General features: G+C 36.1%; 1 protein-coding gene across 1 annotated transcript in view; it reads left to right on the top strand.

The window, feature by feature from the left end:
• The window catches only part of IQCM (IQ motif containing M), a 259,252-nt gene that overhangs the window by 195,276 nt on the left and 41,818 nt on the right, over nucleotides 1-22,158 (top strand). Inside the window, exon 12 of the mRNA XM_070416930.1 lies at nucleotides 8,785-8,946. Coding sequence (XP_070273031.1) covers nucleotides 8,785-8,946 — 162 coding nt within the window. The remainder of the gene's footprint in view (nucleotides 1-8,784; nucleotides 8,947-22,158) is intronic.

Raw genomic sequence — 22,158 nt, 5'->3', positions numbered from 1 at the left:
CTTCAGAGAAACATGAAGGGCATATTTTTTAAAATAGAATACTTATTATTAATCATAATGCTCCAATCATTTATGAGACAATGTTTGCATTACTTCCAGTACACAGACACACTCACAAATAAGCATAGGTTTTCAAAAGAAAGAAAATGCTCCTCAAATAATTTTATTTGAATTATCCAAAATTATTTTAGTGTTTTATGTAGTCATATGATTTACATATAGTAACATGATCTGTATTTATCTAACTTACATGAAGACAGAAAAAATAAAAAATCTTTTAGCTTTCATGATCAAACACTTGAAAATATATTTATTTGCTAATAAGCTGAAAAGCAAAAAAAAATCAACATGAAAATAAAATTAAACATTAGCATATTTCTTTATTGATAGTCCATGTTTATTCCACTGAGGAAGTAAACCTTTTGAAATAATTGTGCTTATGTTATTACACAATCAAATTATTACAATCCCCTAACTTCCTATTTTATAATAGAATGTTGATTGGATTTGTAAGGATATGTATGAAGGACACAATTTTTACAGATTTAACCTTTGAATTATATAGTGAAGAACATTTTAGAAAAAAATAGCAATATATGCCTGTTTTCATGACCTGAGAGGATTTAAAAATAGGAAAGTTTGCTATACTTTAACACATTTTTAAATTAATTCATTTTCTTAGTATGTAATATTTGCTCTCACTCAAATGTTAATAAACATTTTTGCTCCTTTTTATATTAAGTAATGTCAGTATTTAATTGTAATATAAAGGAGCAATGGCCCATGCATTTATTTTTACTGGTTATATCATCCAGTGGCATATTGCTTAACTGACTTCTTAATCATTTTGCCCTTTGGTTTTGAATATCATTGTTTCCCTCCTTCTTCAATGATGGTTTAAAAAGAAAATTTTGTAGATATGGAAATGCTCTAGATTCACTTTCCTTTATTTAAGACATATATGATTTTTTATACTGATAAATTGGTATCATTTGAAATTTACTAATAAATAGAAAAAGCTCAGATAAAAATGGCATGACAAAAAAGTATGACATTCACTTTTTTCAAATCAAAGAAAATGATATAGCGTAAACTACTCTAGCTAAACAGGGAAAAATATCAACAGTATAACATTTAGAAATTTGTTTTTATAGTAGGTTATAGATTATTTGACCACCAGTTCAAACTCACATTTTATAACCCCATACTGAAATCCTCATGTGACTGGTCTTTGGTCCATGAGAGAGAAATGAGCATTTTAATGAATGCATAATATTCACAGTGGAAGAAAACCTCCATTGTCTGTCATCATTGTTCTTAGCCTTTAAACTTTGTGTTTGTATGAACACTATAAAGTATATTTTTTTTCCTTGGTGATAAATTTAGTTACATAATAGTGCAATAAGTTATTAGGCTAAGGCAGTGATTGGCAAACTGCGGCTCGCGAGCCACATGCGGCTCTTTGGCCCCTTGAGTGTGGCCCTTCCACAAAATACCACGTGCGGGCGCTCACATACAGTGCGATTGAAACTTCGTGACCCATGCACAGAAGTAGGTATTTTGTGGAAGATCCACACTCAAGGGGCCAAAGAGCCACATGTAGCTCGCGAGCCACAGTTTGCCGACCACTGGGCTAAGGTAAAGGATTAGGGTATTTCTGCCCATACTTGTAAATACTTGTTAATAATTTACTTCAATAACAAGGTCTGCCATTCTGTTTAAGTAACCCAAGGTCACTAGTAAAGCTTTGTTAGCCACCTAACTCTTCCTCATACACTTAGGCCTGGCCCTGAACTCAACCGTGTACACACGTGCCCTCTGGAACTATTGTGTCTGCGCTAGAGTTTGTGTGGTGGAGGGAAGGCCCATTAGGAAGAAACTAACACTCAAAAATCTTGTAAGCTCAAGGTTCTCATCATTCACTGTAAAGTACTGTTCTTCCATCTGAGATTGTGTTGCTTATGCATTTTTAGTGTTAAAATATCTTTAAAAATAATTTTAGAAAGAAACAATAACAGATGGTCTTTCTTTTTATCATCTTAGAATGGAAAATTGAAAATTCTGTTTATTTCCTAATTAGAGGCCTGGTGCATGAAATTCACGCACAGGTATGGTCCCTAGGCCTGGCTGGAGTTGAGGGCCGATCTGATCTTTGGGGTGACCAGTGGGGCAGTCAGGGGTACCCGCTGGCACCCACCTTGGCCTGCTGGGTGCCACCTCCTCACCGGCCCCACCCTCCACCACCTCCACTGCTGGTCGCCTCCCTCTGCAGGGCAATTGGGGAGCCCCCGCTGACACCCACTTTAGCTGACCTGGGATCTGCATGCTTGGGTCAGCTCCTGCATTGAGCGTCTGCCCCCTGGTGGTCAGTGCGCATCATAGTGACAGGTTGTTCTACCGGTTGTTCTGCTGTTTGGTCTATTTGCATATTAGGCTTTTATTATATAGGATTATTAATTTTTTAAAAGTAGGTACTAGTTTATTATTTTTAATAGAAAATATTTTACATATCTTAGAGTGATCTGCTACCAATTTCCTCTTAAGTACTTATGTCCTAATTGCTTTCTTGGAGAACGTGGTTGAATAAAAACCATGCATATAAGATTGATAAATATTAAGAGTAATAATGATTTCTTATGCTACGTAATGATGACCACTTGATTTTGGTACTTCCCAATTTTCTATCAAAGACACACCATTAAATAATGTTAAAATAATCATGGAACTTGAGCACTTGCCAAACACAAATAAACTCAATTAGTAAGACCCCATTCATAATTTTTTTAAAAATCACTTTGATTTTTAAAGTGTAAGTAGGAGAACCACTGCCTCAAATATTCAAATTCAGGCTGTGCAGGAGGAAAGCAATGGGCTCGCACAATAGTATGGCTCCCTGCATGGGAGTGGAAGGGAAGGGCATCTTTGGGTTCTCTGAATAGAAACATAATGAGCTTCATTTACCTGAGAAGAAGAGGGAAACTAGAGGTGGCTAAAGAGATCATGGTATGGGATTTTATACTAGACTAGAGACCCGGTACATGAAATTTGTGCATGAGGGTGGGGGCCCTTAGCTCGGCCTGCACCCTCTTCAATCCAGGACCCCTTGAGGGATGTCTGACTGCCGGTTTAGGCCCGATCCTAACTGCTTGCCTGCCTGATCGCCCCTAACTGCCCTTCCCTGCCAAGCCTGATCACCCCTTAACTGCTCTCCCCTAATGGCCTGATCACCCCTAACTGCCTCTGCCTCGGCCCCTGCCACCATGGCTTTGTCCAGAAGGACGTCCGGAAGATGTCTGGAAGATGTCCAGTCTAATTAGCATATTACTCTTTCATTAGTATAGATTACGTCCTTAGCAAACTGATAGGTTATAATCAGTTGATGAATAGTAGTTTTGACCTGCTGGCTCTTCAATAGCCTCTGCAAAGTAAGTTCTTGTGGAGAAGACCAGCATCAGAAAACTGCCTGGGAAGAGGTTTAGCTGCTGCTTTTGTGAGAGAAACCATAGTGCTGCCTAGAAGACTGTACAGGTACAGCTGGAGGATTTAGAAACACTGGAAGAAGACTTCTAAGGGAGAGCCTGCCAGGTGGCTAGCATGCCCACAAAGCCGCTAATAGTCCCATAATGCCAGGAAACGTTTGGTAAAGCAGTGTGACGCCCTCATTAAGAGGATAGGCTTTGAAGGTAGAAAGAATTGAGATTTGATCCTGATGTCATCATTACCAGCTGAAAAACTCTCTGTAAGTTCTCTGTGCCTTGGTATCTTGAGCTATCATACGGCTATTTAACTCATTGGATTTGTCAACAAATTTTAGGATTCAATTTAACTAATGTATATAATCTTCTTAGCCCACTGCCTGCCACGTACTAAGCTCCCAATAAATACTACCAATTATTGTTATGTTTATTTGTTTATTAAAAAGCCTTTTATTGACCATTTCTAAATATCAGGCATAGGGCTAGGTGCTAGAGGATACACCTGTTAGCAAACAGCCAGGGACCCTACCTGCCTGAAACTAATAGTTTTGTGAGGGAAACAGATCTGAAGTAAATAAAAAATATCAATAATACAATCACAAGTTTCAATAAATATAATTGAGAAAAAGTAAAGAGAGGCATAACCCTGAGATTTTGCCCTATTTTGTTAACCCTGTGATATATGTTTTCATGTCTTAATGTCTGAAATTGAGCCACATTCTATCGTTAATGGCATGCTATAGCTAAATTGGCCGTCCTTTATATTTCTTAGTGGTCTGTAAACTGATGGGGCCATCAACATCTGTGATGTCTTAGATGAAACAAAATGTTCTCTTTATTTTTATTGCTAATAATAATAATAAGGAAAACCACCATAATGCCCACTAGGAGCCTGTAAGTGACTGATTAACCAGAAATCTTTTAAAAGTGGTAGAATTCCCCAAGATGTTGATGAATATTCAACAGGAACCACTGACCCTTAGAGCATCCAAAATAGCATAGGAATGACTAGGAAGGGCAATGACTTCAGGATGACCGCCCACCCACCTTTCCACTTGCCTGTCTAAAGCACAAGCAAAATGGGTCAGGAGACAAGAAGCTGCTATTATTATCTAAATAGAATAGAGGCTGTATGTACCAGCATCTGTTAAATGAAGGGCATCGTAATGATAGTAATAACTAACGTAAGTAATGCTGACCATAGATTAGGTGTTCTTCCAATAACTTCACTTCTGTTAACCCATTTAGTCCTCATGACACTGTATTGTGGAGATAATTCGTGTGTGTGTGTGTGTGTGTGTGTGTGTGTGTGTTGGGGGCTTGGGGGTTGTGTGTGATACTGGGCTGAAGAGAGGTTAGCTAACTTGTTTCAGGGCACACAGTTTGTAAATGGGAGATCCAGATTCACACCCAAGCAGTGAAGCTCCAAGGCCTCTGCTCTCAACCACTGCTGCTACCTCTCAGTGAAGAGAATGAACCACTTGGCCACCAGGGAGCGATAGAGAGTAATAGATATTTCGTGTGAGTTTTTGCCACAGAACCCTAGACACATACATCTAAGATCTTCAGATTTTTACTACATATGTGGCTTGGGGAAGAAGAGATAAGGAAGAGCTCTTAATTTTTTGAGTTCTTAGAACAGAATTATTACATCTAAATCCAATGTGGCAATATTGACTTAGCAGTGTCTTAAAGGGAATGTACTCCATAAGTAACAAAAATGATCAATAGGAGCAACAAAAATCAAATTCCTGTTTTTATCTTGGGATGACATATGCAATAAAATAAAAAGAAGAGAACATGTTTTGCAAGCTGTGTTTTCTAAAGTGAAAAATGCTTATTTGTAATCAACCTTGATCTTATAAGAAAAGTAAAATCATTCAAATGCCATGATGCCTTGTTTATATATGTTCCAAAGCTCTGTTTGTGTTACCTGATGGCAGATGGTAGCATTAGCAGAACTCTGATCTAGAAACCTTCAATGTGTGTTTGATGCTCGAATTATCACTATATTATGTTATCCTAGGAAGTTCAACACTCCACCAACTTCATGTGTGTCTATTTAGTCTTCAGTCAGGATTAGCCAGTAAGAGAAAGTGACTGTTCCACATTTACAACTATGTATATTTTAGTGTAGGCATTTTAGTTTGCCTGAAATGGGAATATCTGCCTTTATGGAAAATACAGTGCTTTAAAGCTAATGAACATAAATCTAGTTTATTTCCTAACTCTCATAGTTATTGTTCTTTTATTATTAAAACTAGAGGCCTCTCGCAATCCAGGACCCCTTGGGGGATGTTGGAGATCCGGTTTTGGCCCAATCCCCATAGGCCTGGCTGAGGGACCCCACTGGTGTACAAATCCGTGCACTTGGCCTCTAGTATCCATATAGGATCTTTGGTTAATCTCTCCCCGCCCTCCCCAACCCTCCCGCCTTGCCTCTGAGATTCATCAGTCTGTTCCATGTTTCCATGCCTGTGGTTTCTGCTCCTGCATTGAGCATCTGCCCCTTGGTGGTCAGTGCATGTCATAGCTACTGGCTGGTTGGCCGATCAGCCAGTCAGCCGGTCACTTAGACTTTTATATATATAGATAATTTACTGGATGAAAACTAGTAACACATTTCTTTACTACTTGTGGACATGGTGGTATAAATCTTTTATATATCTTATATCATTTAATTCTAACAATAACCATATGAGGTCAATATTATCACCTGAAGATAAATTGATGCATTTAATATTTCACAGGATGTTAATAGTGGTTCAAAATATAGACCCCAAATCTGTCTGTATTACTCAGAGTCAAAATAGGAAATAGAAAAACTACACAGTAATTTGAGCAGGTAAGGTTTAATATTAAGAATTATTAATTATGATAGGGATTAGAGTAACTATGATTGGCTACTAAGGATAAAAGGAATCCTAGGAATTGAGAAGAGCTGATTTAGGGAGTGGTCACTATCTCTAGGTCAGAGGCAGAGCACCTAAGGAAAAAACACATTTTAAAGAGCGCCCCTACCCTCACCGTTCACCTAGGATCCAGATATTCTTGGAGAGAGCATAGCTGTGATCCAGTGAACGGCAGGGAAGTTCACTGACATTTCATGCTGGTAAGACTCACAGGGAAGCCACTTTCTGGGGTCCTGGGGAAACTGTCCAGAGGAAGGTGTCACATTGTAGAACCCACCGGGAACTCATTCGTGGGGAAGGTTTGCACCAGAGAACTCACTAGGAAGTTCCCAAAATGTGTATGTAGGGAGCCCTAGGTGGAGTCAGGTGACATGGCCAGAAGCTACCCTGCACTGCTGCCCACTGTGCACTGTCGGAGCAGGCCAGGGGAGCACCCAGCACCAGGAAGAGCACTTTCATTCTCTACTTGACATTACCCTCCACAGAAGATCCTTAACATTGTGCCCTATTCTCACAAGCAGGACAATGAAGGTGGATGTGGAGTGAGGCAATAGGTCAGTGATGGCGAAGCTATGACACGCGTGTCAGAGGTGACACGCAAACTCATTTTTTTGGTTGATTTTTCTTTGTTAAATGGCATTTAAATACATAAAATAAATATCAAAAATATAAGTCTTTGTTTTACTATGGTTGCAAATATCAAAAAATTTCTATATGTGACACAGCACCAGAGTTAAGTTAGGATTTTTCAAAATGCTGACACGCCGAGCTCAAAAGGTTCGCCATCCACTGCAATATGTTAAAACCTGTCATACTGCCCACCAACAAATCTTTCTTTTTTTGGTTAATCCTCACCTGAGGATATTTTTCCATTGATTTTTAGGGAGAGTGGAAGAGAAAGGAAAAGACAGAGAGAAACATCAATGTGAGAAAAACACATCGATTGGTTGCCTCCTGCACACTCCCCAACCAGGGCCTGGGCCGGGGAGAAGCCCGCAACCAAGGTATGTGCCCTTGACAGGAATTGAACCTGGGACCCTTTGGTCTGCAGATCGATGCTCTATCCATTGAGCCAAACCAGCCAGGGAAAAACTACTTTCTTTTTTATTGATTTCAGAGAGGAAGGGAGAGGGAGAGAGAGATAGAAACCTCAATGGTGAGAGGGAATCATTGATTGCATGTGCCCTTGACTGGAATCAAACCTGGGACCCTTCAGTCTGTAGGTCGATACTCTATCCACTGAGCCAAACCAGCTAAGGCCAAAACTACTTTCTTAATAATTCAATTATTATGTTTTACTGCCTTTACTTATATGCCACAAAATATGATATTTAATAAAATAAATGGAAATAAAGAAGGAAGGAAGGAAGGAAGGAAGGAAGGAAGGAAGGAAGGAAGGAAGGAAGGAAGGGAGGGAGGGAGGGAGGGAGGGAGGGAGGGAGAAGGAAGGAAAGAAGGTGCAACAGAATTATTCATGGAGATTCACATCAGTACTTCTTTTCCTTTAAATGTTTCTAGGTTAATCACATTGACTGAAAACTGTTCATGAGCCTGCCTTATTGAATTTTAGGACAGTGGCTTATCAAGCACACACTGAAATTATAAACTGGAGGCCCAAAGGCCATAAACCAGAGATTTTTTCCATCTATTCAAATTATTTTTTAATTCTAGTTTCTCATCTACTTGTTAATACAGGTCAGTTTGGTTGACAAGCTTTTGTTTGCAAATAAGAGCTTCCTTTGCTAATTAAAATCCTAATTGCATCATTTATAGACTAAAATACTTAGGCAAGTTATTTAATTTATCTGGGCCCCAAATTCTTCATGTGAAATGGAAATTATAATAGGATCTACCTTATAGATTTACTTTGAAAATTAAATGTGATAATCTTTTAAAGCATTTGGAAAACTCCTCAGTATATAGTGCTATATAAATATTTGTATATGTATTACTAGATCACAGCCTAGGAATATTAATCCTTTTAGCAATTTCAGTTTATAGAACTCTACATTTACTCAACATTTTTGCCTAGTTAATCAGATTTCATTGTTTAATGGCAATTACAAAATATATAGGGTTATGCTATAGTACAAAGAATATAAATGCTATTCATTGGTATCTTACTTTTTTCTATAGCTACTAATAAAACTGCTTTAACTGATAGTGTTTGAAGATCCTGTTAGTAAACCCCTTACTTCTTAATTTTTGCTAGGAATGATCTGAACAGTAAGGTTTTTGGTGAAGTATCTTTGGCTATAGAAAACCCATGTTATTAACATAATCATTAGCACTCAAATTATTAAATAGTTTTAATTTGCATCCCTTAAAAGAATCACTTTAGGCATTTTGTAAGAAGGTCTAAAAAATTAATATCCCCCCTCTTTTTTTTTTTATAGATGACCGTGAAAAATATTCTGAAATCGTCACGATGTCCAATGCTGTTGAAATGTTATTTACACTTTATCCTCCCAAAGGTGCCCATGTGAAAGATAATAGGCGACTTAGGTCAACTTGGCTAAGACCCACAGTAGATGGGGAAGAAGGCTACAAATATATAGGTAAGATACTGAACCATATTATTTCCTTTTATAGTGAAAAAGAAATGATTCTTTATACAACTCTAATTTGTCACTTAGATAATATGAGGTGATACATACTCTGTATAACATATTCTCTTTAGATCTTAAGTATTATACCTGCATTTTAAAAAGTGGTTGCTTTATACTTTGGTGCCTCCACTAGAATAATGGAACCATACTGTGTTCATCTATTCACAGTATGAACACTTGAATTGTTGTTCTTTTAAAGTGATTCTACAAGGAAAGTTGCTATTAACATTCATATATTGAACTTTGTTTAGAAATATTTTTGCTTTTCTCTTCACTAAACTGTTTTCTAAAGTGGTTATACCATTTCATATTCTTCCTCAGCAGAAACGTGAGAGTTGCAATAGCTCCACAGCTCCATCAATACTTGGATAAACCAGTCTTTCTAATTTTAGTCATTGTAATAGCTATGAATTGGTGTTCCATTGTGATTTAATTTGCATTACTCTCACTGATATTAAGCATCCCTCCATGTATTTGTCATTTATATGTCTTCTTTAGTGAAGTGACTGTTCAAATTTTTATCAAGTGTTGAGAGTCCTTTAATCATAATTGCCAAAAGCTGAAAACAGCACAGATATTCTTCAACTAGTGAATGGATAATCAAAGCTTGTTAAATCTATACAATGAAATACTCCTCAGAAGTGAAGGAATGAACTATTGATACACACAACAACATGGATGTATTTTAAATACATCACATCATGTGAAAGAGGCCTAGCTCAAAAGCTACATATTGATTCCATTTCTGTGACACTTTGGAAGAAGTAAAACTATAAGGCTAGGTGGAGGTAGGCAAAGAGTGGGAAAATGGGGGACATCTGTAATCGAGTCAACAATATAAAACAAACAAATATAAGGCCCTGGCTGGGTTGCTCAGTTGATTGAAACATGGTTTTGTGTACCTAAAGGTGGCAGGTTCAATTCCTGGTCAAGGCACATACCTATATTGTGTAGTCAATCCCTGGTCAGGGTATGTATGGGAGACAACTGATCAATGTTTTTTAATTTAAATTTAACTTAAATTTCCTCCCTTAACCTCCCCTCCCCTCCCCTCCCCCCCTCCCCTCTTCTCTCTCTCTCTTGATCATGGCAGCATTACATGGCTCTTGACTAAAAATTAGTCAAAACAAACTATGTACCAAAAAGAGTGACTATTACTGTGAATAAAATTTAAAAAATAAATACAAACTAAAAAGAGAAAAGAATATATATGAATAGCAAACAAGTTAAAAAAAAAGTTGCCCTGTTATTTATTAGTCATTATTTATTAGTCATTAGGGAAATGTAAATTAAACCACAATGGGATACCACTACACACCTACTGTAATGGCTGAAATGAACAAGACAACAGCATACCAAGTGTTGACAGGGATGTGCAGCAATTGGAATTCTAATGTTTGCCATTGCAAATGTAAAATGGTAAAAAACACTTCGCAAACTAGTGTGACACTTTCTTAAGAAGTTAAATATATACCTTTTATATGACCCAGCCCTTCTAGAAATCTGCCCAAGAGAAAAGAAAGTATGTGTCCATATAAATACTTATGCATGAGTATTTGTAGATACATTTTTGGTAAAAAACCCAAACTAAGAACAACTCAAATGCCCATCTATAGGTGAAAGGACAAACAAATTGTGATGTATCCATGCAAAATACTACTCAGCAATATAAAAGAACAAACTATTGACACTATTGGTGCACGTATAACATGGCTGAATCTCAAAAGAATTATGCTGAATGAAAGATGCCAGATTTGTTTTTTAAGAAAGAAGTGCAAGTGTATGATTCTATTTACAGAAAAGTCTAGAAAATGCAAACAAACTAAACCATATGACAAACACACATCTGTGGATATCTGGGAATGGGGGATGGGAGTAGAAGTGAGACATGATGAATTCTAAAATGTGGGGGTAACAAATATTTATGATTTTGATTGTGGTGATGGTTTCATGGATGTACACATATTTCAAAATTCATTAAATTATCTGCTTTAAATATGTGCAGTTTTCATGTGTACTTTAATATAATAATAAAAATAAAGCTGAAAACATAAATTTAAAGATCCAAGATAGTGAAATCTGTATTTTGAAATCTGGTCAGGGTACATACCTAGATTGTGGATTCAATTCTTGGTCGGGGTACGTACGGAAGACAACTGATCAGTATTTTTCTCTCACATCAATGTCTTTCTCTGCAAATATTTTTTCAAGATGATCTCTCTTTAAGTTTTAAAACTGGCATTTTATGTATTTATTTATTTGTTTATTCAATCTTTATTGTTGAAAGTATTACATATGTCCCCTTTGCCCCCCCCCTGCCCCGCCCCCGCCACTGATTCCTTCTAGCCTGCCTCAACCACTTGCCCCTGGCCTTCACCACACTATTCTCTGGGTCCATGGATTATGGATACATGCATGCAACTTCTTTGGTTGATCTCTTCCCACCTCCTAACCTACCCCTGTCCTCCCTTCTGGGAAATTTGTATTTTGATAATATTTTTGCAAGATGATTTCTCTTTAAGCTTTAAAACTAGCATTTTAGAACTTACTACAGAGTCACAAATTTAATGCACTCTTATTGGGCCAGTAAATATAAAAGTATATTTAAGTGCTCAGTTCTAATAGATAGCCTAGAAGAGAGGGGAAAGAAAACAAGAAAATTGTGAAAATGAATGTCAAAGTCCTTAGGTTCTATAAAATGAATCAATACTCTGGTTGCAATTATTTTCTCTTTGCAGTTTTCTACCTGAAAATTACCAGAACATGAACCATATCATTTTTTTTAATTGTGTTCACTGTTTAGAGCCTGTTTGTGAACATTTGGTTCGAATAAAATAAATATAAAGCCTATATGCAAGTGGCATTACATTGTGACTTGAGGACTCCATCTTTGGAGGGTTTAAACTTATATTTTCCCTTTTCAGCAAGTGACCACCTTTTTGAATTACAGTTGTTATTAAATTGATTGACAAGAGAGTTTGCAGCATTTGCCTTGAAAAAGATCAGTCTATTACACAGAGTGCTCTCTGAAACTCAGTAACTCCTTGACTATAGCATTTTAGTGAAGATAGCTCTGGGAATTTATTATGTGTTCCAACATTAATACTCCACAATGTAGGGCCTCCTATTTATTGATTTTACTCTGTAGATTTAGAAATGTATCATCAGCAAGAACTGAGGAGTAGTTAACAGAGTTATTGAATGCTCCATAAATGGAATGACTTTCTAACAACTTATATAGTTTTAGGGCCAAGCATACTGTAAAAATATTCAGTAAATTCCATAATCCCTAGCACGGTAGCTTGAATATAACTGGAATGCCGCAATCATTTCAAATTGATTAATAGGCACAAAGTTTTTCTTCTGAATCATAAAGTTATCATATCATCTTAAATACCCACAATATAAAATAATATTTTACATATTTTTTCCAGGAACATTGGCCTTGTCAAACTTATTTTTGGAAAGGCTATCATGGGAAGCTCATCTTTTAACTTGTCTTTGGTCATCCTTCCTTATCTCTTGTCTTTCCTTGAGTTCCCCTGGTTTTCTGGCTTGTCTGAAATACACTGAACTTGTTTCTCTCCTCCATAAAGTTTTTGTGATTTGGGTGGATTTTCAACCTGGAAGCTTTAGATTATATTAAAGAACTGGATTTGTAATGGGAATACCTTGAAAGGGGTAGGTCAGCCATTATCTTTCAATGAAATCATTTAGGGAATACACATGAATGATTAAATTATTTAAACTAATGGTCCATTCTTGACTGAAACCATGTTATTGTAAGTTTTTCTAATTCGTCCAGATCCTGAATAATGAGCAAAGACCTCTGATTTCTTAGCACTTATTTTTCATATATCATTTACTTGATATAGTAAATTTTCTTTACCTTTATAACATATGGTTATTTAATTTATGTAATTAATACTGGACCTGATTTCCTGGCCTAATCACTGTTTTGTTGCCCGTTGGAAAAAAAAAGTATAAGGTGTCTTTTTATGGCATTGACTTTATTCTGCTGCTTTCAGGCAAGAGCTGATGTGCATTAGCCAAGCGATAATCCCATCTTTAAAAATTGGCAATTTCGCAATTGTCCTTGACAGTCAAGACTGATATTTGATGATCTCCTCTCTTAGAATTTTCTAATTTGCAATATAAGACTTTCTTTTCTTATGTAGCATTCATTACAGTTGTAACTTTTTCACAATCCACAAAATAAAGGGTATGCATTGATTAATAAGAATCTGTCTTTTCTCTAAAATTGATCACTTAAAATATTATTCTTCAGAAGCCCTCTTTCTAATCCTTAAAGTCTTTGGAATTTCTAAGTATTTCTGAAAAATTCTAATTTCTTTTAAGTTATGGAACTCAAAATAAGATATGGTAATCAAATATGTTGGATTTACTGTGGATATAACCCAGCTGCTACATGTTCTGCTTTATATTTTATACTTTTAAAAACTTTTCATCTCAGCAGTTACTTAGATTTCTATTCATCATTTTATCCTGACTTGTCCTGATTTTTCCTTAGAATATCAACATTTATTACTCTTGTCAGAACTAAGTTGTTTTGAATTCATTCTTTGAGGATTATCCTAATCTGAAAGAAGCTCCATGTATTTTACTTTTTATTTATTTATGGTCTGCTGATGAAGTATCTGCTTGCTTGAGGAAAATAATGTAGTCATTGAAAACTATATTTTAAATTCAACTGGACTTGAAAAGTTTCTTGGCTATATACCTGTTGCTCTCCCTTTTTACCAGCTATAAACTGCCAGCAGCCTTCACTTACATGTTTTGCAATGTCCCTTTGATTTTCTTTGTTAAGGGCATCTTTATCCAGTCATTTGTTAATTAACACTTAGGTTACTTCCATGTCTTAGCTATTGTAAATAATGCTGCAATGGAAAGGGGGGGGATATATATATATTTCATATTCTTTGGATAAATACCCAGAAGTGAAATTGCTGGACCATACGGTAATTCTGTTTTTATGTTCTTGAGGAACTTCCATACTGTTTTCCATAGTAGCTGAACCAAATTTACATAGTACATAGACTTGGCTTTGCTCAACATTTATTCCAACACTTGTTTTTTCTTGACTTTTTGATGCTAGCCATTTTGACAGTTATGAGTTGATATCTTATTGTGGTTTTGATTTGAATTCCCTGATGATTAGTGATTTTGAGCACCTTCCATCTACCTGTTGGCCATCTGTATGTCTCTGTATGTCTTCTTTGGAAAAATATCTATATATACCCACCTACCCATTTTTAAGTTGAATTGTTATTGAGTTGTATGTATTCTTTATAAACTTTAGATATTAACCCTTATCAAATATATGTTTTGCAATTATTTTATCTTATTTGGTAGGTTTCCTTTTCCTTTTGTTGATGGTTTCCTTTGCTGTGCAGAAGCTATTTAGTCTGATGTACTCCTATTTGTTTACTTTTTCTTTTGTTGCCATTGCTTTTGGTGTTAAATTAAAAAAATCATTACTGAGACCTATGGCAAGGAGTTTACTCCCTATGTTTTCTTCTAGGAGTTTTAGTGTTTCAAGTCTTATATTAAAGTCTTTAATTCATTTTGAGTTAATATTTGTGTTTTGTGTAAGTGAGTGGTCCAGTTCCATTCTTTTGCATATGTCCCCCCAGCTTCCCCAACACAATTTCCCATTGCATATTCTTGGCCCCTTTGTTATAAATTAATTGATCATATATGCATAGGTTTTTTCTAGTTTCTCTATTCTGTTCCACTGAACTATGAGTCTGGTTTTGTGTGTGTGTGTGTTTTTAATATTTTTATTGATTTTTTTACAGAGAGGAAGGAAAAGGGATAGAGAGTTAGACACATCAATGAGAGAGAAACATCGATCAGCTGCCTCCTGCACACCCCCCACCGGGGATGTGCCCATAACCAAGGTACATGCCCTTGACCAGAATCGAACCTGGGACCCTTCAGTCCACAGGCCGACGCTCCATCCACTGAGTCAAACCAGTCAGGGCTATGAGTCTGTTTTTATGAAATATCATAATGTTTTAATTATATAGCTTTGTAATATAGTTTGAAATCAGGATTCTGATGCCTTTAGCTTTGTTTTTCTCAATATTTCTTTGGTTATTTGGGGCATTTTATGGGGGACTCCTTTTAAGACAATGGTTTTATACTACTTGTTGCAATATTTTAAGCAAAAAAAAAAAATCAGACAAAAAAAGAGACTGGTTTTATAAAGTGTGATAAATTGGTAAAAGAATATACAATAACAAGAATAACAAAATATTATACATTTATATATGTATATATAATGAATAAATAAAATAATTTTAACATGTTATTCTCATCACTCATTTATATATAATATAAAAGGATATATAATTTCTAATTTTATAAAATTCATATATGTAGTTTAACATATTATATAGCAGTTCTTAGTATCTACTACTATTGTTATTTTGGTGAAATGGCATAGTTAACATAAAGTTAAGACATTTTCATAAGACTAAAGGCTATACATTTTATGTGATTTTCTCATTTCATTTTCATAATCTATATGATATATGCTATTATTGAACTCATTTCGGAAAGGAATCAGTATGTCTGGGAAAGGCTAAATAACTTGTCTGAGGTCATGCAGCTATTGAAGTGGTGCTACCAGGATTTCAGCTCAGATATTCTGCACCTAGAGCAAATACTTACCATCTTATTGTATACTACAATAAATATGGTAATTTATTTAGAATCATCAAGAAAATATTAAATTATAATAAACATTCTTTCAGAATTCAGTGATGTGTGTATAACAAGTTATCTTAATGAAATAATACTTATAGATTTATGTACAATAACAGCATTATAATTACTTCAAATGTTGAAGCAATGTAAATTCCCAGTAATAGGAGGCTGGTTAATTAATTATGATTCATGAATAATATGGAATTCTGTATGACTATTAAAATTATATTTTGGATATTTACTTTTAGAGAGATATGGAAAATACATTTTAATGAGAGAAGGTTATAAATAGCATGATGTGTATACTATATTCACATAGTTGCATAAAATGAGTGTAAGAATATACAAATTTTAATCTCTACATTCTGGGAATCCATATAATTTCTTTAACTATTTTAGTGTGTGCCGGGGTTCTAGTTCCAGCATCAAGAAGGGCTCAGGAATCTGGAGAAGGCTGTGCGTAGATGATAAATAATAGTCCAGAGACTAATAAAGAGTCCAGAGACAAGATGTAATTTTGAAAGGCATTGGGGGTCAGAGGAGCTTAGCTAAAGGAGCTAAGATCTAAGGCAGTGATTCCCAAAGTGGGCGCTACCGCCCCCGGTGGGTGCTGCAGCGATCCAGGGGGGCGGTGATGGCCACAGGTGCATTTGGGGGCGATGAGTAACTGCTATTAAAATTTAAAAAAAATTAATTTCCAGGGGCTGAGTAATATTTTTTCTGGAAAGGGGGCAGTAAGCCAAATAAGTTTGGGAACCACTGATCTAAGGTCTTAAGTCTAAGGTCTTAAGTTCTCTCCGTCCCCAGGACCCCATGTTTTTTATTAACACAACTTTTCCTGAGGCAAGGCAGAGATATACCCTTCAAAGGGTCAGGGTTTGATACAGAGTCCATTGTCAGAATGGGGGGAATTAGCCTATGGCTGTTCAGGTGTTTGGCCAGTAGGAGGCAATAACATATAGATTAAGATGCCTTTTAGCTGTCTGGCAGCCAAGAATAATCCCTTTTCAGGTTTGGGGAAATGCCTTCAGCCATTCTAACAGGTGACTACATATGTGACTCAACCCTGTTGAGTCCCCAAGTCTCATCAACCTTTTGATGAAACTCTTGAAATTATGACATGCTGGAATTGGTCTCTGGCAAGTGTGGTTGATTTTTCTATTTTCTATACATTGTACACATTTTACTATACATTTTTTGTCCTATCTAATAAAAGAGTAATATGTAAATTAACCATCACTCCACAACAAAGATGGTGGTGCCTATAGTGGCTGGGGCAGGAAGCTGGCGGCGTTGCCCCAGCAACACGAGCCCAGTATCGGCACCCCGGCCATGTGGAGGGAGGGGTGGAGAGGGGCCTGGGGCTGGAAGTGGAAGCCAAGAGTGTGGGGAGCACCAGGAATACTGGGAATTGTAGTTCTGGTGGCAGCCCCTGGACCAGAAGCGGGAGCCGAGAGCACGGGGAGCACCAGGAATGCTGGGAACCGTGGTTCTGGTGGCAGACGTGTTGTGCGGATCTCCTAGACACTCGAGTGAAGTGAGCCTGTAGCAAGTTACTGTTGCGGGTGGGGGAAGGGAGGAAAAGCAAAGGTGAAAGACATAAGTCAGAGTGTGGAGGAAAAATTAAAAGGAAAATATCCTGCAACTTCTAGGAAATCTCCACCAATGGAGCAAAGAAGAAAAAAAGAGCTCTATTATTCTGTGAGCACCAAACCAGACTTGGCTGGGGTCTCACACAATTTGCTCATATGATTGCAAAGACAGACAGAAACTTCACTCTTTCATGTACCCAGGCAGATACAATGCACCACATGCACGTTTTCATGGAAGAGGACTCAACAGCACTGTTTGCTATACACCCTTTGGTAAGTCACCATTTTGGTGGCCATCTGTGTTAGTTAATTGCCATAATCAAGAGTAAAAATTAAAACTTTTCTATCTCTATGACAAGCAGGTCCTTAAAACTTGGAGCAAGGCAACTATCTATAATAATAAAAGTGTAAAATGAGGGGCGATGAGGCAGGCACGCAGAGGCAATTAGGGGTGATCAAGCAGGCAGGCAGAGGCAGTTAAGGGTGATCAGGCAGATAGGTGAGCAGTTGGGGCGATCAGGCAGTCAGTGGTTAGGGGCAATCAGGCAGGCTGGTGAGTGGTTAGGGGCAAACAGGCAGGCAGGCAGAGTGGTTAGGGGTGATGAGGCCGGCAAGCAGAGTGGTTAGGGGCAATCAAGCAGGCCGGCAGGCAAGCGGTTAGGAGCCAGCGGTCATGGATTGTTAGAGGGTGCAAGCAGGGCTGAAGGACCACCCCCCTCGCCCCCCACCCTGTGCACGAATTTCGTGCACTTGGCCTCTAGTTTAATAATAATAAAAAGATAAGAACTTGATAATTTTTAAATTCTATGTGTCTACCATATTCTTTAATTTAAAAATAGAAGTTATATCTAATTTTACATTGTTCTTTATATAAGTTTACCTTTGTATTATTTACTTTAATTTTGCTGTGCTAAATTAGAGTGAAAAAATATTTGTCATATCAAAATATAGCTTTTCAAAGTAGAAATCAATGAGCTATTTTATAATTTTATTTTTCAAAATTATCTAAAATGATTTTACATTTAAAACTACATTTCAGACATCTGAAAATATAATATTTTTAAAATATCTCTTTCTCTGGTAGTTCTATAAGCTTTTGAGGACACATTCTCTTTAATTATCCTTATTCCTATTTGTTTCATGAATGTATATATGAAGTATTACAATAGCACTTAAGCCATTTTTTATATTAAAAATAAATACTTTCATCTTTAATGCATTTAAAGTTATTTTTGTTTATTCTCTCTGGATTTCTTCAAAGATTGCTGTAATATGATATGGCCATAATATAGTATGGCACATTTCTTTAATATTTAAAATTTTTAATTTAATAAATAAAATACAATTTAGCCATAATGGAGGCAAAAATTTGAGGTGGGATAAGAGAATTTTTTCAGTCTCTCTACAAATTTTTCTTATTGCGTGCCTGGGTTCAGTGCGCTATGGTAGACATGAGGAGGATTCAAAAGTAAATAAACACCTTTCCTCTCTTGCGTTTATGATTTGGGCTGGGGAAATGAAGCATATGCATAATTAACTACAATAGAAGACATAAAGTGATGAGTAACGTAAAACCAGTGCATACTGAGTTCTCAGTTGCTCTGCTAAGCAGTCTTGAGAGCGAGGGCATAGAAAGGGCTTTGCAGAGAGAAGAGCATGAGCCTTGGTGCAAACTCTAGACATCTTCTAGGTAGAACTGTGAGGCCTCCTCTGAATTATTTCATGCTCATAGGAAAGGAGTCCCCTCAACTACAGCATTTACAGTATGTACAACTAGCCCTTCTAATATAATAATTAAAAATAGTGACTTGTTTACTAAGTAGTAAACACAACTTTGTTATATAGTAATCAATGGCAGTATCCTATACATTGATATTTTATGAATAAACTTAATGTAAAGGTGGATTATAGAAAAGTTGTACAATTGTAAAAAAGGAAAATACTACTGAGAGTTTACTTTCTTTAAGATAATCAGTTACCATTTTGGCATATTTTCTTCTAGTATTTTGTAAAACTACGAGTAACTAGAATAGTTAAGCCCTGAAAGTAACTTTATATGTAATTTTTGCTCAATCTCCTTTTTATTTGTACAGGGAGCAAGCTATTATGTATTAGAAACTGACCATTTGAAATGAAGATCAGAGGGCACCAAGGCTACACTTAGCTAGCTCAGGGTTGCAGCTTTAATTATAACTGTGGTCGTGATTCAAGTTCAGAGTATTATCAGGCAAATCCTCTCTCCCGCTCTCTCCCCCCTTCCAACCCCCCCCCCCCCCAAACACACACACACTCCCACCACTAGCATACATACACACATGCTTCCCAAATCATCCCGGTTTTTTAATGAAATATAAATTTTTCTGGACAAAGTAAGCACTACTATACCTGTCTTTTACTAGTCTTTATTTTTCTTTTTGTTTTCCTTAAGCTATAAATATCCTTTGAATTTTTTCTGAAGAAAAACCTGAAAGAAATACTACTCCTTCCCTCTTTAGCTCTGCGCTGGGAGTAGAGGTGAGGCAAAGGCCTTGAGCTCGGGTTGCCTGGTCCTGCAAAAGTTCTCACTGCCTGTGGACACAGTGGCTTCCAACCTTTTTGGAAAGCTCTTACCACTCAAATCCTGCTTTGCAGGACTATTTCAAATTCTATTTCTTTTCTTTTCCAATGACACCTATTAAATAGTAGGAAATCATACTTCATCATAAAACCACATAAAATAAAAAATGATCCTTATTATATGTACATTGTGTTTAAGCTGAAAATCATTTCATCACCCTGGGGGAATGATGATTTTTCCCCTCAAGATGGAAGTATAATGTTTTCACAATACTTTGGAATTTTTATAATTGTCCTCTGTTTTGTTTGACTGTCACTTAAATCAGAACATTTGATAATTGTAGGGAGAAAATGATAAGACTTTCTATTAAAGGTATTCATTATGTTAATCTCAGTTCAAATATAGTTTGCCCGAATTCTGTTTTGATTATATAATATTAGAATAAATTAACCTGTTAAGTAAGCTCACCCTGGAGGGCTTGGAACATTTTAAATGCCTTTAAAGTTAACTTTGGTTTACACAAGTATGTAAATCATGTACTGCTAAAACAGGAATTGTCTTTTCTCCTTAAAGCCTTTAAAATTTGGAACATAGGCAATTTCATATAAATACAAATGTAATTTCATATAATGCAGATATTGTAGACTTAAAATTCAACTAATGAATAAGATTAATTAGCTTTCAACTGTGTGTACAGTATGAGAAAATAGTGGCTGATGAATTTTTTAAAAATTATAAAGGCTCCCAGGTTTCATTTGGTATGCAAATACCTAGATACTGGACTTATTTAATAAATACAGTATCCAAAAACAGTTGTAATTTTATTTTAAAAATTGATCTTTGTGGCATGTTGCAAATAATAGAACTTCTCCAACAATTTTAACTGTATTTCCTTAATTCATGCATAGGAAAGGCTCCATGACCATGACTGCCACATATAAGTTTTTAAACACTCATATTACAATTATATACTGTCCATTTTTGGTGGTATGGTCTGCTTTCTTTTTTCAGAGTAAGTTTGACAGATGTCTGTACAAAAATTAATTATCCCATCTCACCTTATTTAAAGAAAAGTTTCAAAACTTCATTTATTTATATATTCATTCACTCAATGAATATTCTGTAATGCATATTAAGGTACTATGTACCAAGAACCTGGAGCAATATAAAGACATATGAGAAGCATAGAGCAGGCTGAGCATTGAGTTGATTTCTTTCTAGCCAATATATAGGTGAAGTAAAAAATACGCAAAGCATATAACGTTTGGGCAATATCAATTACTTGTGTTTTTTAAGATTATGCATGTTAACCTCCATCTGAAAATCTGTCTAATGGGCACCTATTTGATATTATAAGAGTAAAATTTAAAGGCAGAAGAGGGACAAGTATAGAAGAGATGTGTGGGAGAAGAATTTTATAGTAGATGCTGGTGCCTAATTATTTGCAAAACACCACTACACATGGTCATAGGTATGGGCATAAGTCAAGATAGCTATTTTTATCTTTTTAAAAATTGCTTTTATAATGTACAACCTAAGTATGTTAGTAGAGAAACAGTTTTTTTGGTGTTTTTTGTTTGTTTGTTTGTTTGTTTTTTACACTCTAGAATACCCATGTGCATTCTTCAATGTATACTCACTATATAAGAATTACCTGGTATTTGTCATTTCAATTTCTGGCTTTAAGTTTGAGGTAAATTGGAATTCTTTAAAGTCAAAGCAAATCAACATCGGTTTAGTGAACTAGAGCTGTACTCCAGGTACTATATTATTAGGAAACAAAGATAAGAAAATAATTATATTTCATATGTATTGAATACTTCCTACAGGCAAAGCCCAATGCTAAATGATTTACCTAAATTTATTTAAGTAATCTTATTTAATTCTCATAGAAACCCAATGGTCCACTTACTATAATAACACTGAATCATAGAGAGGTAATATACCTAAAATTGCATAGCTAGAAAATGGTATAATTGTGACATGAAACCAGGGCATTCTGACTTTTCAGCCCATGTTTCAAAACATTTAAATAATGTATGATATTAAACATATTAACATGTAAAGAAAGAGTAGATCATGCACTGGCTGGCATTGCTCAGTGGTTAGAGTGTTGTCAGCTCACACAACAAAGGGTCACAGAGTTCATTCCTGGTCAAGGGCACATACCTGGGCTGCAGGTTCAATCCAAGGCCCAGTTGGAGAATGTGCAGGAGGCAACCAATAACAGTTCCTCTCATATCAATGTTATTGATGTTTCTCTTTCTCCCTCTCTCCCCA

The sequence above is a fragment of the Myotis yumanensis genome, unplaced genomic scaffold (assembly GCF_028538775.1).
Source record: "Myotis yumanensis isolate MYYU_CA2020_CCGP unplaced genomic scaffold, mMyoYum1.0.hap1 SCAF_5, whole genome shotgun sequence".
Taxonomy (NCBI): Eukaryota; Metazoa; Chordata; class Mammalia; order Chiroptera; family Vespertilionidae; genus Myotis; species Myotis yumanensis.
The sequence above is the reverse complement of the archived record's forward strand: the minus strand, read 5'-3'. Positions and strand labels throughout refer to the sequence as shown.